Source organism: Haliaeetus albicilla, chromosome 1, assembly GCF_947461875.1.
Source record: "Haliaeetus albicilla chromosome 1, bHalAlb1.1, whole genome shotgun sequence".
Taxonomy (NCBI): domain Eukaryota; kingdom Metazoa; phylum Chordata; class Aves; order Accipitriformes; family Accipitridae; genus Haliaeetus; species Haliaeetus albicilla.
In genome coordinates this window covers 71177485-71195315 of record NC_091483.1, presented here as the reverse complement: position 1 = coordinate 71195315, position 17831 = coordinate 71177485, and the positions used below count along the sequence as shown (strand labels likewise).

The 17831-nt window shown below is 37.6% G+C and overlaps 1 protein-coding gene across 5 annotated transcripts in view; it reads right to left on the bottom strand.

Annotated features, from left to right (window-relative positions):
* Window positions 1-17831, bottom strand: part of STK32B (serine/threonine kinase 32B) — a 183942-nt gene that overhangs the window by 149600 nt on the left and 16511 nt on the right. For 4 of the 5 annotated variants that reach the window (XR_011326550.1, XR_011326552.1, XM_069793765.1 and 1 more), the window contains exon 2: window positions 4561-4616. The exons of the other annotated variant lie outside the window; for it this stretch is intronic. Coding sequence is in view for 2 of the 4 variants with exons in the window: in XM_069793765.1 (XP_069649866.1) it covers window positions 4561-4616 (56 nt within the window). In the remaining 2 variants the exon portion in view is untranslated. The remainder of the gene's footprint in view (window positions 1-4560; window positions 4617-17831) is intronic. 5 annotated transcript variants of the gene reach the window in all.

Here is a 17831-nt window from a genome sequence, read left to right as displayed (position 1 = left end):
CAAAAGATGGGGATGGCTGAAAAATTTGACTTGCGGAAAATCACAGATTTCTCCTGTTTCCCACTGACTTCAAAAGACTTCTAGCTACCATGTGCTTGGTCTGGAAAGAACAACAGGGAGCAGGCACACTTAAGCTCAATAAAGCCATTTTGATCTGAGTTTGGCACATGAGTACTTAGGCTTCTCAAACTACCACATGATATGGTTTCATGACAGGTCATAAAAAAGGAGGGAGAGATGCAAAACCACAATCAGAGAAAGTTCCTCTGTGCAAGGTCACTATTAGGTAGAGAGTTGGCAGCTGGAGTTCACACTTCAGCCATGCTTCTGTATCGTAATACGGTGCATCTTACGTCAGGTCAGTAGATCGGATGGGGCAGCTATAGCTGCCATGAGTAATCACAGCTCAGCAGAGGGGCTGTGGCACTGCATGGGCAGAAGACACTCACCTAGACGTAGGGGACTACAAGACAGAAATCAGCTATATGTTTCACACTCAGAGTGGGAATTGACAAATCTGCTATGAAGCATGTGCCTGAAATACTGCTACCTTGTCTGTTCTTACCCATATACTCTGAAAAAATAATGCTCATAGTCTGAGCCTACAAGCAGAGTTGGAAAGATTTACACAAAGAGGCAGGAGAATGGATGTCATAAGTTTGGCTTTACACTGCCGGGGAATTTCCTTGAAATAGGGGGATTCAATCCCAGATTCCCCTGAGCAAACCACGACAGCTGGAGCAGGGACCAAGCATCTGCTTAGTAACATTTCATATTAACTCAAGCTAAAAAAATAGGTGGTTATACTGTCAAACAATATTAATATTCTGCAATTGTGTGCTTTGTTGCTTTTAGGATAGCAGCATATTTTTTTCTGAAATACTTTGCATATTATTTAGTAAAGTACCCTCAATCAATGCAGACATGATTCTGGGCTCCCATCTGTTTTACACTAGTGTAATTTCAATTACTTCAGCAGAGGAAGTCACTGTTTTATACAACTAAATTAATCAGAACTAAATCCAGTGTCTCAGCATCTTAGACAAATAGAAGAAATAGTTTGTACATTGAAATCATAATTTGAATTTAATTTAAGGAGGTCAGATTGTTCAGTATACCTGCTCCCATGAACAGATAACTTGAAGAAAATTGGTACTATAAAATCCCTGAAAACTAGTTGTTGCACCTGAATACAAATTATTTTGCGGCAGTAAGCCTGCAATTATATGGTTACTGTTGCAGTAAAGAACAATGATAATTCTTGTATTTCACTCCTAGTCAGTTTTGTAGTTACTGGATGATCTTCAAATTTTTTTTTCAATATTTTGTTTGAAAAGAATGATGGCTCTACATATAACAACATGGAAAAAATTAGCCAGATTAAACATGAGAGAGCACTTTTAAGGTGTCACATGTCATAAAGAAATAGCTACTTAGACCAGTGTTTAACATTTTTGGTTTGAGTATTTTTAGTTTTTTACTTCTGAATTGATTTAGAAGGCAAATATTTAATATACGAATAAAACTGGACAAAATTTCTGACCTGGCCCACTTCAAATGTATTTGGAAATATTAATAGCTGAAACCTGCCAAGCCTAACTAGCTTAAAGATCTTCCAAAAAAAAAGAAGAAAAAAAAAGTTTCCCATAATATACGAGGACATCAAAGTATAAGCAAAGAGCTACCTTCACCTACCTAGGAAAGCAAGGTTACTGAAGCCAGCAAGGCTACTTTTAGAGTAGTGCCACATACCTTGCTGGGGTACCACTGCCACCCTTGCAGCAGCTCACAGGTCTGTACCAGTATCTATAGGTACAGATACATACACCGGGTATGTACACACGTGCCCAGGAGTGGGGGCACGTATTCACCGAGTGGTCACGCACCATTCTGCCGTAGCCTGCACGTCACTTGGCTTGAACAAAAGAACCACTGGCTTCCACAGAAGCTGTGGCTGCGATGGTCCTGCGCAGGCTCAGATCTCACCTCCTTCCTCTGTCCCTTACCAGGGTACAACCTGAGCTCTCGAAGGACACCTTTGAAGCCAGCCTGGCTGTTTCCAGAAACAAGGGCACGCACCTTGCTTCTCTTCTCTCCACACCCATTTCCTACCATCCTCACAATTGCTGTGATGTATCTTCACTTTTTCTGGGGAAGATGCTACAGTGCATAAAGTCTGCACCTGCTCTTAAGATGTCCCTAAGAAACAGCGCGTACTGAGGCAGCGGCTTAAAACAGGTGGCCGCTTCTCAGAAAAGACAAGCTCTCGAGATAGAAAGCATTCGATACCAAATGGCCTAGGAATTCCTGTAACAGCAAGTGTTGCTACTGTGGATTGAAAATGCCAAAGGAAAAGGCAGGGAGCTGCTTTGTGAAGCCAGCTGGGAGGGACAGAGTGTTGCTGCTGAAGCAGTCGGCCCCGACGGAGGAGGTGAGACGCTGAGGATCACCTTGAGCTCTGTGCACGCGATCGAGCTGAGCTGTGGAGTCTCTGCCATATCAGATACCTCCTGCAGCAACATCCTGCAGAGGCCTAAGGTTGCTGTAGCAACCAGAGTAATTTAAGAAAAAGAGAGAGAGAGAGATCGTACCAACAGCAATAAAATAAAAAAGTAGAGCATGTCTTAAAACATCCTATTGCTCTCAGAAAACAGAAAAGGCCACAGAGCAGCCATAAAGGAAGGCGGCAGTTTAAGGCAGGCATGATAGCAAACACGGTGTTATATGTTGCAGGATGCTAGAGCACAACAGAGCCCAAACAACGAGTCAATAGAGATTAGAGGTCTTGCATCATTTGTTGATGTTTTCTGCTGCCAGGTACTTCCAGAAGGACAGTAATAGGAAAAGTTGCCAGCAACGAGGCTTCTAAATGAACGATAAAGACTGACTCACAGAGAAAGACACTTGAAACGGTGACTGATTTACCATGTTGTGCTTTTGGCTATGGCATAATAAGTGGTTTTAAAATGGGTTTCTTTCTTTCCCTGTCTGTGGAAGGAAAAACAAGGTGATTCGTCAGAAGCTTGCATTCATTTGGGAAAAATAAGCCTGTTATGCCAAGGACTCTTCTGTTGCATTTGACAGCTGCAAAATAAGAATTTAAGTTTAGAGGGGACTTATACGTGAGTCCTTTCTTACATTAAACATGTTCTTGCAGGGTTGTGAAACTCTTTTCTCATTCATACCTATCTCCAAAGCAGGTTCACAAGAACACTGCAGCCACATGAACCTGTAAGAAAATTAGTTGTTTCTAGAAATATCATAAAAACATCCACCAGTTTCCTGAATGCCATGAAGAAGAGTGGATCAAACATCAACAACAAGCCTTCAAAAAGCATGTAGGCTTGTTTTATTTTGCTGCATGATGTGGAAGGGTGAGGGCCCCTTTGAAAGGGCAGAGATAGTAGAGGTGTGAACGGGGAAGCTTTGAAGAAAGAGAAGTGCAGCTGGTCTTTGCAATGGCCAGCAGGATCTGAATATATCTTTAACTGCTTATACTGTACCTGACTTGCACTCCTGGACCTCTATTTAGTTTGGCATGATATTCCATCACTGTATTGTGATAATAAACAATCATAAATCTCCAGCTGCCCTGATTTTTAGGGGGTTTTTGAATACCATTTTGCACTAGCAGCATATTCTCCTATTGACCTCAAAGAGGGTTTCTTCTGGAAATTACTGAACTGAATAAGAACCGTGCCACGAAGGACCATGTTGTTCCGCGAGAAGTATTTCTGGCCTCTGTAAAATAAAAGTAATTTTTCTGCATGGAAGGCCAAGAGCCAGCAAAATCCTGTGTGTGTTCTTAATGCATAACTACAGAAGTAGCTCACCAGCACTCAGCTGGCATATACTCAAGAATCATTGAAATCAAGATTGCTTGATCAGTTACTGAAGTTCTATTTCACCTTCAAATGTATTCCTGCGAGTAACGGTTTCTAATATTTTTATAATAAGATTTTCTCTGATTGCATGGCCTTGTTTTTAGCCATATCAAAATTTAAAACCTTGTTATAGTCTTTATTATAGGAAAGAAAGGTCGTCTACTCATGTGTAAACAAACCATTAATCTTCTCTGTTTCAGCAAAAGCCTGTTGAATTGAACAAACATTTACTCAATGATCATAATTACAGTGTATGTCAGTTTATACAGTCCCAAGTGTATGGAATCTATGTAAAGTGCCTTTAAAATACTGCAATTATTTTAAAGAGATGAATAAGTCCAGAGATTTAAGAACAAGATAACTCTAGTGGACTGCCTAAAAAAGTAGTCTGCTCCTACTTTTTTGTTTGTTTTTGTTTTGGGGACTGATTTTCTGCTAATGCCCACTGAGGAGACTCAGTTATTATAATAATTTTCACTCAATTAATTTTAGTGAATGTATTGTAATAGAAATAATTTAATGATTAGTCAGAGTCAGTTCATACTGATAATCAGATGTCTTTAAGAAGCAAAAGGCTACAAAACCTATGTTCCTTTACCCCAGTCAGGTCACACCAGACATACACAAAGGAATTCTCTACTAGATTTTTAACTGCTAAAAGCAAATTGTTTCTTACCTTTCCAAAACTCCCTTTCCCAATAGCCCGCAATATTTGAAAGTGGTCAAAGTTAACTGCAAAATAAAGGAGAGAAGAAAAGGAAAATAATTTATAGAGTGCTAAGTCAGAATCAGAAATCAGGTAAGAAAAGAAAAGACAGTGTTTCCAACTAATGTATTTTTACCATGTGGCATTTACTTTTTCTCTTGAAACACCAAACATATTCAATACCTAGCAAAGAGGAGGTTTGCTTTAAAATATGCTCCATTCATTTTATTCATCAGCTGCTGTTGGCCCAATGCCTCCAGCACTCAGTATCTCCAAGAAACGTATCTCTGTCCCAACCAAATAACGAGACAGTAAGTTAGCATTACACAGCCGTTAGCAAAACCTGCTCAGCATTTTCCAGGAAGATTAAGATCTATTAAAAGGGTACTGAATAATTCAGGTAAGTAACACCGTCTGCTTACAGGTATATAGTAATAGAAGGATAGTACTGTTACAGTAATCACTCTGCAGGATAATTCCCATATTCCATTACAGTGATGGAAGGTTGTCCCATGATGAGCTAGCAGGATCAGGCCCTCTGAACTTTGCCACCTTAATGCAATATATAATGCTAATATTGCAAGACTATTTCATAGATGTAGCATAAGTTTGTTTTGGGAGATTTCATTTTAGCTTGGCAGTAGAATGGATTTACTCTCACTTCGTGAAAAACTGACAGCACAGTCTGCCCTAGACACCGAAGTGGTTTGGTGTGAAGGTGAGTGAGAGATTTCCTTTCTCAGAAATGCCATTATTGTTGGTGTTGCATGAGACTGAACACAGCATGACCTTCAAATCTCGGGTTCATTGGTAGGTCTAGTGGTTTAAAAAAAATCAAACAACATCCTGAACAAAATTGATACGGAGCCACTGAAACATAAACATGACAATGTGTGATGCAGTTTTTACAGTCACTTGTCAGAAAAGAATCACACTTAAAACTGAACTCAGTGAACCAGAGTTGACAAAGTTCAATGCAACTTAACAGGATTTTTTTTAATTAAAACTTTCTTACATTCCTGGCTTTGGTCATGTACCTCCATCTATGTGCCCGTTATTGCCATAACAGGAATTGGCAAAATTGTGGAGACAGACTGTCACTGGAAAAATGTGGTGACATGAATAAATACAACAAAAAAGTGACTTGCATCATGATGAAGAAGAAAGTCCTATAAAACTAATAATACTTTTAATATTTGTCAAAAAAGCTGTATCAGCTCAAGCTAAGCATTGGGTAGGAAGTTGCAAGGTTGATAAATAACAAGCCACTGAAAAGGACTAAAGTCTTATTTTCCCTGTTGCAGTAATATCTCATTTACACTATTAACACCACTTATAATATATTTAAGCATTTGTTTATTTATGCTTGCTTACCCTGTCTTCAAGGAAACATGGTTGCTCCTTTCATTAGTGCAGCTATAGCAACCACCTTCCTGGTAGTTGCTGAAGACCAAATCAAATCCAGAGCTGACAGAGCAGAAAGCAGCAGACTCTAGTCTTTAGTAAACAAAGATGGTAAGTGTGAATATAGTAGGTTTAGGATTCGGATACTAAAATGAAAATGCATAACCTTGCAAAGGATTTATAAGCTGCTTGGAAATTGGAAAACAATTTTTGTGCTGAATCATGTAAGAATTAGGGTTACCCAGATGTCTGAGAAGCAAGATTGTCTGTCAATGACCTGCAGCTGGGGTCTCTGCCAACAGTTTTTACCATTGGGGCACTGTCTTGTAGTTCCTGCTGGTCAATACTGGTCTGATAGACAAGACAGTCAGTTTAGCAAAACCACCTTCCACACAGACCTACATCGACTTAAATCTTGTTCCCACAAGTCATCCCTCCCACACGCATGCCCCTGGTCTGAGGATTGAAGAGCTTAATGACTGGGATCTTTAAGCTGATCCTTAATATAGGTAGGAAATCAACACAACATTAAAAAGGTTCAAAACAATATATCAATCTCATTAATCTCTTTGATAGGGAAAATCCAGCAATTTTTCCCTCCAGCATGCTGTTGTCTGTGTCACTCCTCTGCTTTCAAACCTTCTGATGTTTCTTGTTTATTTTAGCAATTTTTAACAAACACTTTCCTTAAAGAAAGCTTAGTTTGAGTTTGTTCTTTACCTTGCAGTCATTGAGCTGAGCCCAGTTCCCCAAAAGAACTGGAAAACTGTTGAAACAGTCTGTAATTATCTAAATTTCAGTCAAGCCACATTTCAGTAAGACTTGACTATATTATTGTCCTGAAGCCTGGCTGGTTTTGAAATACATCAGTTTGATGAATTATTTTGTTTCTGTAAAACTAAGATTAAGCATTTATTTTTAGTTATGAGAAGGACATTTTTTATTGTCCATATAATTTCTGTTCTATCTCTCTGTACTTCCTTCTTTAGTGGTGTTTATTGCTCTGAATGACTAAAACAACTTGGGTTTTTAATTGGATTTAATTGTAAATTGGACTTTCACAAGAAAGTAATTATTAAATGAGGCACTAGACCATGGACTTTAAGATGGATTATTAGTAAGTCAAATAAGTGGTTAAAAAACTTAGCCACAACAATTGATCAAATTTTCTCAGTTTTTATGTTTAACATGAATAGAAAGTGGGCTGTTACACTTTCAGATCTTCATTAATCAAAAAAGAGTATTTTCTTTCTACAGCTCACTGTCCCATAAGCCTTATTTAAATCAAGGTACGATGATTGCAACACATTTTGAGCAAGAGAAAATAAAGATAATTTCAAGTGACTGTGGAAGTACGTAAACACACCTGAGCCTGCATTTGAAATGGGCTAGGCTTGCAGCCACTGTGGTTTTCTGGAAAGGGTCAATTCACTTAAGTGAGACAACTTGGTCTCTTCTGGTCATTCAAACATACTCACAACATTGTAGATCCAAAAACTGGGGAAGATCTTACTTGGGAAGTTAGGAAAGAATAAAAAAAGGGATACCGTTGCAGCTGAGACCAATACCACATTCAGTTGAGTAAAACTAAGATGCTTTAAGCAACAGTCCCATCAACAACAGACCAGCCATGCAGCATCACAGCCCTGATAAACAGTGAACAGTCAAGCTGAGTTCACTGCCACCTTATTATTACACTAGTCATTCTCCTCAGGTGTCTTCCTCAGGTGTTTTTAATCTCACAGTCTCAAAATTTTTGGCTTATGTTGTTCATCACACTTTTTTTTTAGGTTCTGTATGTGCTGCTTCTCCCTTTTGGTGAAAATTCAACACCAAAGGGTCACTACTTATTCTGAGAAGAATTACAGCCCACCATGACCTCTGTCATTTCCAATGTTTAAAATATCATCAAGGTCAGACACTACCATTTCCTCTGTGCAACAAGGATATCACAAGTATTGTATTCTTGTCCTCTAAAACATGGCATGTCTAACTCTTGTGGAGCCTAGTGTTGTAGCGAATTACATGGTCGTAGTGCAAAGCCCCACTGAGATAATGGTGTGGCTGGCAAAAGGACGCTTTCTTCAGTAACAGTAATATGACTATTGCTTTTTTGCAAATAGCTTTCTTGGTATCCTTTACTCAACAGCAAAAAAAAAATATTTTCCAACTTTTTGAGCACTGCTTTCATTTTACTGCCACACCATACTTTGGAGATCTTAGACATCAGCTCTGAATTTGAGTCTTAGAGTATGGACATTTTTCAGAAATCAGTTAGTTTATATTGTGTTCAGCTAATTTTTCATACAGGCAAATCCACAGAATAAATCTGTGACCATTAACACTATGATTCAGTTTCACTGATTTTCATCAATTTGGAAAAATTAAGAAGTATTAGAATCTCCCCTCCCCCATCTCCCACCTTCACCCTTAAAAAAGTCACCATTAATTCAAAACTGAGAAGGATTATGGAATAAAACATGTATTTGCCTAACTAAGGGAGAAAATAGATCAGCATTTATGACATCAGTTGCATGATATGGTATTAGAGTGACGGATGCCTGTTAATTTCAGCAATGAGCTATATATGCATTCAAATTAAAGTATTTTGTTTCTTTCTGTTTAGTCATGCTCAAATAGACCTTAAATGAATTCCATTGCACGGCTTCAAGTCTCTATTAATAACTTGAAGTGCAAATATACCTTACTTCTATTATTTTCATGGGTTTTAATTAGGCCCATGTAGAGCATTTCCCAGTAGTTTGATCTTGAACTAATAAAAGCTTGGACGATGGTAATGGGATTCACAAGCTGACTGAATGGTTGCACCCTGCTTGCCAGGACAAGTAAAAAAAAAATGTGGTCCTAGCCATTACAGATACTTGATCAAATATATTTGTATACTCAAAAACTATCAGGAATATCTAAAAGGATGGTGCAGTGGTTTGTGACCAACTTGTACACAGGAGTCCCTCTACTGCCGCAGCCTTCTCCTGTGACCTTAGGCAAGTGCTTCAGTACCTTCTGCCCCTGTCTCTAGAAACATGAATCATTACACCTCTAAGCAGCTGTAAAATTCGGCACTGGAAGTTATTTAGGGCTCAGATACACAAGTAATCAGGAGAGTAGCAACAGCCAATTCAGGTAATAGCGCTTTATAAAAGCACTGTAAAGACTGAAAGCCATTTTCAAAGTGTGAAAAGTATACACCGCTGTGGAAGTGGAGGTACAGAAATCAGTAGATTAACTCAGACCCCACACATCAAATTGCCGCAGAGCTGAGAACAGAATGCAGCTCCCACTTCAGACCACACCATTTCTCAGGCATATCTTTCCAACTGCATGAGCACTGATGGAGCAGACATTTGATATAAAACTTTCTAGCAAAAGATAAAAAAAATATTTCTTGCTCCACTGTTCCCCAAAGATAAAGTATACTTTGGGGAAATTATGCACGTTACAGACTATTGGGTTTTTACAACCATACTGCAAAAATACTGGATAGTTTTAGTGGAAATGCCTATTATTATTTTTTTAATCAGCATTATATACATGATGACATATGTTAACACAATTAAGTCTTTTATATGCATTCACGTCTGCTGCATTATTCATGAGTGGTACATTGATTTGAACAATAAAAAAAAAGAAGTTACATTGATGCAGATCATTACGTATTTGATTTATGACATCACACAAGAACACAAAATTTCTGTCCTTTCATTTATAGTTTTGCTAATCTAAAATATTCTCATGTTACCCATCATTTGTTCAAGTGTAAATTACATCTAGCTCAAGAGGCAACATGTATACTGGGTGGATTCTACATAGAGCTGACACCTGTTGTTCTTAGAGGAATATTGCAGCTGAGGAATATTTATAGCATGTATACGTGATTAGTCCAAATACACTCAATAATGATTACCTAAAAGAACTTTGTATCTCCAAGAGCAAATGTCCAGTCCAACGTGGTCAAAGCACAGACATACACATGCTTTGCATCATAAAAGAGAAATTAGGGGCTTTACAACTCAAGAAAAATTGGAATAATTTGATAAGATAAATCCAGACATTCTCCTTCTTTAGTGGAGTCCCACTGATTTATTTGGACTGTCTGGTGGTAGCCAAAACCATAACATGACTACTAAGGCATTTGGAGGTGTATAGTAAAACCATATTTGTAATACAACAAGCATTTCAAGACATCTAGCTTCATTCTCACTGATCTCAACAGAAAACAGAAACAAGATGTGATGTGGCCATCAGCCAAGAAAATAGATTTTTATTTAAGTCTGAGTGCTGTCTTAAATCTTGCAGGTCTGTTTCGGGGTGTTTTAATGCTTCCTGCTTCTGTGTGAATCAGAAAAACAGAGTAATAATTAAATCAAATTTTCCTTCTAGATTTGGCCTGTATAGTTTGACCTGAGACTCATTGGACAGCACTGCTGTTAGGATTTCAAATTAGTTCTGCAGTCTTCTTTATGGCTGTCTGCTTTTCAGATGCTCTAGCGTTTTCCAGAGAGAGCCATGAAGCTGTGCTGACAGAACCTCAGGAGGTCTTAGCAGCCATCAAAGCTTGTTAAAATTGTTGCTGTACTTCCACACAAAGACACCTAAGATGAGTAACCAAACAGATACAGTCATATATATTCAGTACTCGTGATGGAGTCACCAGCTTGAATAGACATAGACAGGACAAACATGAACAGTGCTTAAAAATTAGATTAAGAGGCATAAAATGTTTAGGGTAGTCATAAAGAGTCACATTCCATCACGCTTTTTCATGGCAAGTGCACTAGTGAAGAAAGATACTGTTTAAAGTATGAAATGAATTTTTGTTGACAGAATGATAAAGCCAGGCACATCTTTTAGGTGAGCAAAGAATATGAAATCTGTATAACTTCATGAGGTTTCTGAGTGGAATGGGCTATTCCTATGCATTAATTGATTGGGGAAACTACTAATTAGAAAGAGTTACATAACTGAAGGACAAGAAAAAAGCAGTTTCAGAGCTGGTTTTATCTCATTACTGATGAAGCATGGTGTTTTCTATCATTGTATTTAGGGGGGTGCATTTAAATTGCATTACAATGTCTCAATTCTGCAGGCTTAATGAGTGTTTTAGGCTCAATATAAGCTGCTTCTAATTAGTAAATTAATATTTTTTTTTATAATTATCCAGACTTTATTTGCAATTAGAAAGAATTGAAGATCTTTGTCTGTCAAATGATTATTTTTTTTTAAATTCAGCTAATTTTGCTTTGAACTTTAAAATGCATTTCAGTCTGATCAAGTTTGCAGACTGAATGTATGGAAAATGTAATTCCTGTCTCTTGGGAAGTTCTGATACTTGAACACTAGTTTACACTCAAAAAAAAAAATGGTTCTTAATGGAGCAAAATAATTATGACTATTGACTTGAAAATGTAATTTTCCTACTTTATCAATTGAACTAAAGCACTTCATTTTGAACTGATACCATCTTTTCCACTTTAAAATATCACAAGCAGATTACAACAATAATCAGCTTCCACCTTGCTGCAACTCCAGAAGTTCAGAATAATGTCCATCTTACAAAAGGAAATGTATACTTCAGTTTCCTCAAAGTGAAACGTTTCTGTATTATCAAAAGACTTTCATTTCAGACTTCTTGACTGATCCAAAGTGGTTTCTTTCAGAGTAGTTCAGTACTATACTGTGCTTGCTTGTGATGGTGACTAAGTCCATCTACAAGATGAGGTTGTTGGCTGGACTATATCTCCCATTATGTAAGTATGCCCACAGCACTCACATGAAGCACGCTTGTTCACTCAGAGGTGTGTTGGTGTGGGAGATGTAAACAGGTACAAGATTTGGATCTACAGAAGGGAATAGGAGTATCAGACTCCAATACCTTTGTAGAAGTGTCATATCACAGAAATGTAGTCTAGCTTTGAAATGACCCCAAATGAAATTGGTTTCAAAAAGTAAACTTGAATTCCATTCAAACTTTCAAAACCAGCTTTGTTTTCCCAGTATAAGGCTTAATCTTTATAAAGGAAAATAACGACATTTTGATTTGGCAAAAAGTTTAATTATCCATTAAAAAGTTATTCAGAGGAAAAATCTGTTCCAAAAAAACTCAAAACAGATTGATGGAGTTCCTTGTTGTCTCCCATCTATGTCACCTTTCAAACATGACGAAGTGGAAGCAACCTCTTCCCTAGATTGCCAGAAATGAGGAGTAAACCTCAGTACTATGGTGTTGGAAAAGTATCATTTTATACTTCTTTTATTTCTATATTCTATCAATAAATAGCTGATACCATAGATAAAAGAGTGGGCTAAATAACATCTGCTGTGATGCATTACAGGAATTCTTACTTCCTTATGTTAATCCTCCTACAAGGTAATACTTCACATGCAATTTAGCTACACATCAAATTCACAGAATATTTAGATGACACATGGTTTGCTCACCAAAAGCAGTGCCAACATCATGGGGTTCTACACTGTATTCGGAGTAATTCACCTTACATTATATTGTTAAAAGTGTGGGTTTTTTCCTAAATGGCTGGGGAATTTTCTTAATATGTTAGTTAAAATGAATACTGGAAAGAACTACAACAGTCTACCATTTTCCAAAATCCTATAAAAACAGACTAGAAGAATTGGTGAATCACCTAGTGATCTACAGTGTTAGAGAAATAGGCATGTGTTGCCACAACCAGAAATAAATTTGAAATCCCGAAGAACACTAGCATTTGAAAACAACCAAGCTGCTAAAGAAAAAGATGCTAGGGCTGATTCTCAAAACTCTGCTTCCCTTTTAATTCTGTAAAAGAACATAATTTCTTTTCTAATGCTATTCTGTAAAAGCTCTAAAAGAAATGAAAATGTGATTTTGCATTCTCAAGGAAACTGCGACTCCTTGGTAAGCAATAGTTTGTTTGAACCCAAGATTAATTGAAAATTTCTCTCTAGAAATGTTTACACCTCCAATAAGGCAAAATATAATCATACTGCCATTAAATACATCTAGTCTGAAAAATATAGCAAGCAGCTACCTGAAACCTGTAAAACAAAGTTTGCTCCTCGGGCAAGTAGAACAAGCTGCAAATCATTACAGCTTTTCCTTGAAAGAAGTTTAAACTGAAACTACTGAGTGCCATCCTACAGTCTCAAGACCTCTTCTGAGAAATTTGAGATACATCACCAAAACAAAACTAAGAAAAGTCATCCTGACGCTTTGAGGGATGTAGGTGTCTTCTTCTGTGAACAACTGGGAGAGATTTACAGGTAGCAGAGACTTGTCAACAAGCCATTAAGTCAGCACAAAAAGTCCTATAGCTGTAAATTGCAGTAGGATTTTGATCTAAGAGCACTGTCGCTCATTTTTGCCAAAAGTCCTGAAAGGGTAGCCTCAGTAAGGGCTTCACCAGAAGCTCCAGGGACTGCAGAGGTTGTTGTGATGGAGAAACAAAAGTTTATTGCTCTGTGGAAGATGCGGGAATGTTTGGCTGTTGCTTTGTTCCACAAGAATTTTAACACTGATTTGATGAAATGAGCTATTCCTTTCTGAAGGATTGAGCAGGAATAGGGGTTTAGTGGCATAGGTTAATTGTACTGATCAGAAGAGATCTTGTGAGTGCCTACCTGTCCCACAGTCCTTCTTGGGAGCATTAGATTAAAAAATAAAGTCAATTTTTTTTGGCTTTATTACTCTTTAAAACTTCTCCAAAATTTAACCATAAAAATCCATAATTGGAGAGTTTAGTGTACTGCCTCTGTTGTCTTCAGACAGGTTACTCTGTTTCAGAGGCATACACAGATACTCAGGTGGCTGGAAAAAAGAGAGTAATTGGAAAGCAGGTTTTTGCCTGCCATGGTTTGCTTGAGCAAATGTAGGAAGAGACAAGAGGAGAAAAATTACTCTTAAATAAATAATGTCGATCTGAAGGATACAAAGCAATATGAAAGTTCTGATCTTTTGATTAAGAATTTGATTTCAACTCCAATGAAAGCAAACAGAAAATTATCTAGAGTTGGGGTCTTTCTCATCTTTTTGCTTTCTGCCTGCTTTCCATTTTACCTCTTTTCCACTGGAGAAGGAAGTGAAAGAATTACAAAATCGAAAGTTCTTCACTGATCTCAGCTGAAATGAAAAATTTCTCAGTATTGATTCATGGCAATTTTTGCTTTGCTATTATTGTTTTCTATCTGTGTCCATGAGGATTGTGTGTGCATTTCTGAACTTTTTTTTTCTGAAATCAGAACACTTCAAGAAATATTACTTTTCATTTTGCTTTTAGCTTTCCAGAGGAAAGATTTCTATTTTCAGACAGCCTTAAAATGAGAGGAAGTAGAAAATACTTATATTTCCCCAAATCAGAAGCATAACTTACGTGCTTTAGAGCTTACACAACAAACTTCTCTCTAAGACCACCTCACTGACACTGTGTTTTAGCCCTTCTTTATGATCCTTGCAATGATAAAAGCACATGATCACGCAGGTAAAAGACTTGCTCTTTGAAAACCTGAGAAGAAAATGAGGCAATCACACGGCCACCATCTCTGGCACACTGCAGACAGCAGGAACAGGGAGGAGAGCAGGAGCACCCCTTTTGGTGGCAGTATGGACATTTAGACTGGATTAAGCTAATTGTCACATGTTATGATAACCTACAAGGCTAGTTTTGTTAGAAGTCTAGTTTCAAGAGCAGTAGAATGAGACAGTCACCTTCATAGGGGAGTTACAGTACTTTTTAGTACAGAGTTTATGTATTTTACTTTTACAGAAATTGTTTCATATCAAAGTAGAGATCAAACTCTGATCCTTGTCACATTAAAATATACTGACTCTAATACTTGCACTTTCTCCTCATGCAGAAGTGAGCATATGCCATAAAGATAAAGACAAATTTAAAATGATCTGCTAAAATGATTTGTCTTTTGACTTAGATGGCAATCCCAGGAAGGCCTATTAGCCTTCTATAAATAAGTAGAAATAATAATAAACATCCTATGCCAGAAAGATTTAGGCTAATACAGTCTAGAGTACTGCTATTATTTGAAGGCAAAGTTACTCATTTCAACTAATGGATTTTAATTGTTTCTTATTAATAAACCAAAAAAAGGTTAAATAGAGCTGGCAGGGCTGGGCAGAAAATATAAGGGACATGAAATGTGTATTAACATTGCAAAAAGTCAGCTGAACAAGCTAGTAGGGATCAAGCCCAAGTGGATAGCACGTCCTCATGGGCAGTGGAGTATAAAGCAGGAAAGAATGACTATCTGTTTAACGTCACCATTGATGATGTGAGCTGAAAAAATTAACATAAATTATATGTTTTACTTGTCTTTTGGGGGGATAATGCAAGGTCTTCAGAAATCCCAATGATGAGTAATGGTACAGGCAATAACCAAGGTGAAGTTCTGGTGACAGATACCTAAGATTTAAAATAGCAGCGGCTGAGGCAGCTTAAAAGGAAAAAAGAGACAAAATACAATAGTGGCAAGCATGAATGGAGGCTAATACTGCAAAAAGGCAATTCAATTTATAATAGTTCCTTCCCCAGGATACCACCTAAACCAAAAGGCATTAACAAGTTCAAAAAGGGGTAGAAATACAACATAGTGCAGGCTCAAAGTGGGGAGAACACTCAGACTGTGACCAAGAAGAGAGATCTGTGCAAAGTTAACACCTTGCAGGGGAACCACAGACAAGACATTCTGCTAATGCTAATTCCATGCCTGTGAAGGTGGAGGGGCACTGATCTGATCAGTCTGAAAATAATAATGTGGTACCATAGACTGAGATCAAGAACCTGAGTGCTGATGATGGATCATCAGCCTAGATGGTCTTGATTGTGTGGGTCAGCTTAGTATAAACCTTCAGCAGCATTATTTTGAAGCAACACTTCTCAACACTTCATTGGTCTTCTGTTATGATGACTGGTTAATCATCCATATATTAAGCTGAAAAGATAATTGTACTTCAAATACAGGGGAATTCACTTTTAGGTTTAACACAAAAGTGAAATGAATTTACACTGTTAATTCTACTACTATTTTTCAACAAGCAGCAAATAGCCAGAGATTGTTGTGAAAAGCCTGTAAGGACAGATCAGGGATTTTACATATTGCTGTATAACTCAGTGCTATGAAAAATATCATCAGAAGTCAGGTGTTCCTCAGGATGGACTGGAACGTTGTAAATATTCTCACCTTTGCTACATAGCCATCATTGGTGTCTGTCAATGGCCATAGCCTGGGTAACCACACAAGCCTAAAGGCCAGAAAAGATTTGGTGCTAGTTGGAAACAGTTAACACATTAGTGTTGTAGAGAAGTTCACTTCTTGTGCATAAGATTCATTGTTAATGGCTACATGAAGGCACATGATTCTCCAGTTAGTCTGGCACTGAAGCTACCCAACATGAAGAACTGAAATTATTAGGTTTGGTGGATTGGATAATAATGCAACTGACTTAAGTCCATAACCCTGACCTCATTGCCACACAAAAATTATTAGGATTTAGTTAGGCAGTGTCAAATCTTCAGGATAACCATAAGTTAGTTTACCACAACAGGTCTTCACAACTGATTTAGGTTCATCTACATTCTGTTAGCATATAGCATTCAGGTAACCTCTTTTCTAGTAGAAAAGTTTCTTTTGCATAGACTAACTTGTTTTAATAGAAAGTAATTGGAACTTCTGATACCATCTTAATCACTCATCCATGTATCCTATTACAAAGCAGTAATTTATAAAATTTTATTATAAACTCACAAGTCAGCTAATTCCTTTTTATTTTTTTAAGATCAGTGAAAGTTTTAATTAAAGATCCTTTTTTGTTGCTGTGAAAATAGTTTTGTTTTGCAACAGGACAGAGATTTGGTTCAGAAAACCTATTAACTTAGTAGCAACACCGGAAACATCAAAAGTCATCAAGGAACAATTGAATTGATGTACTAGACCTTATCACAGCCAGTGAATAGCAGGGAAGCCCTTGTGAGTTTCCATGGTGTTCATTGCTCTTTGGAAGGGTAAACTTGACATTGAAACTAAGCGGAAAAGTTTCAGGACCTGTTCAAAAGTAAAATGTCTTTAAGACCTTTTGTAAGTGATAAATCATAGCTCCCTTTTGTTGAGTAAAGAGATTTTCTGATTGACCATGTTGCTTACTCAGCAATGAGCTGACAAAAAGAATCTCTGAAATCTATTGCAAGGAGAAACAGGTTGACAGGTATGTCCAACAGAAAAGAAACTCCTTGTGAAAATGTATTGCCAAAATCCAGAAAGTCTAAATTCCACTGTAACTATAATAGACTTCTCCGTGAGATCAGGAAACACATAATAGGCTATGAAGCATCTTTTTCAGCTAGAAAGTGGGAATATTCACCTCCCTCAGAGTTACTATGAGAATAACCTCATTAATAACTGAACTGGAAGGCTCTCTGAGGGAAGTTGCTATGGGAATAAAATGTCAAATTTCAGTGGACCAAACTGTTTTCTCCTACAGTAAAATTTACCAGAGTGATCCTCAGGTGAAGGAAAATTCTTTAAATGAAGTTACCAACAAAATCCTCAGTGATGCATCAGTCAATCTTATCCATGTGGAGGCCTCTATAGTGCCAAACATGCCAAGGGGAAGCTAAGAAACGTCTTTGGGCAGTGGCTCTGAGAACACTGTTCTTGCAGAGTAGGATTTCCAAAAACGGGTCTTGGTGCTATGTTAATGGGAGGTTAGGGAGCCAAGTGAATAGGATTTTACCCAAACACCTAGACAAAGTATGAGCTGTTCTCCTCTTTTTCTTCTAAATTCAGATCCCAAGAGATGAGGAGACTGCCTCCAA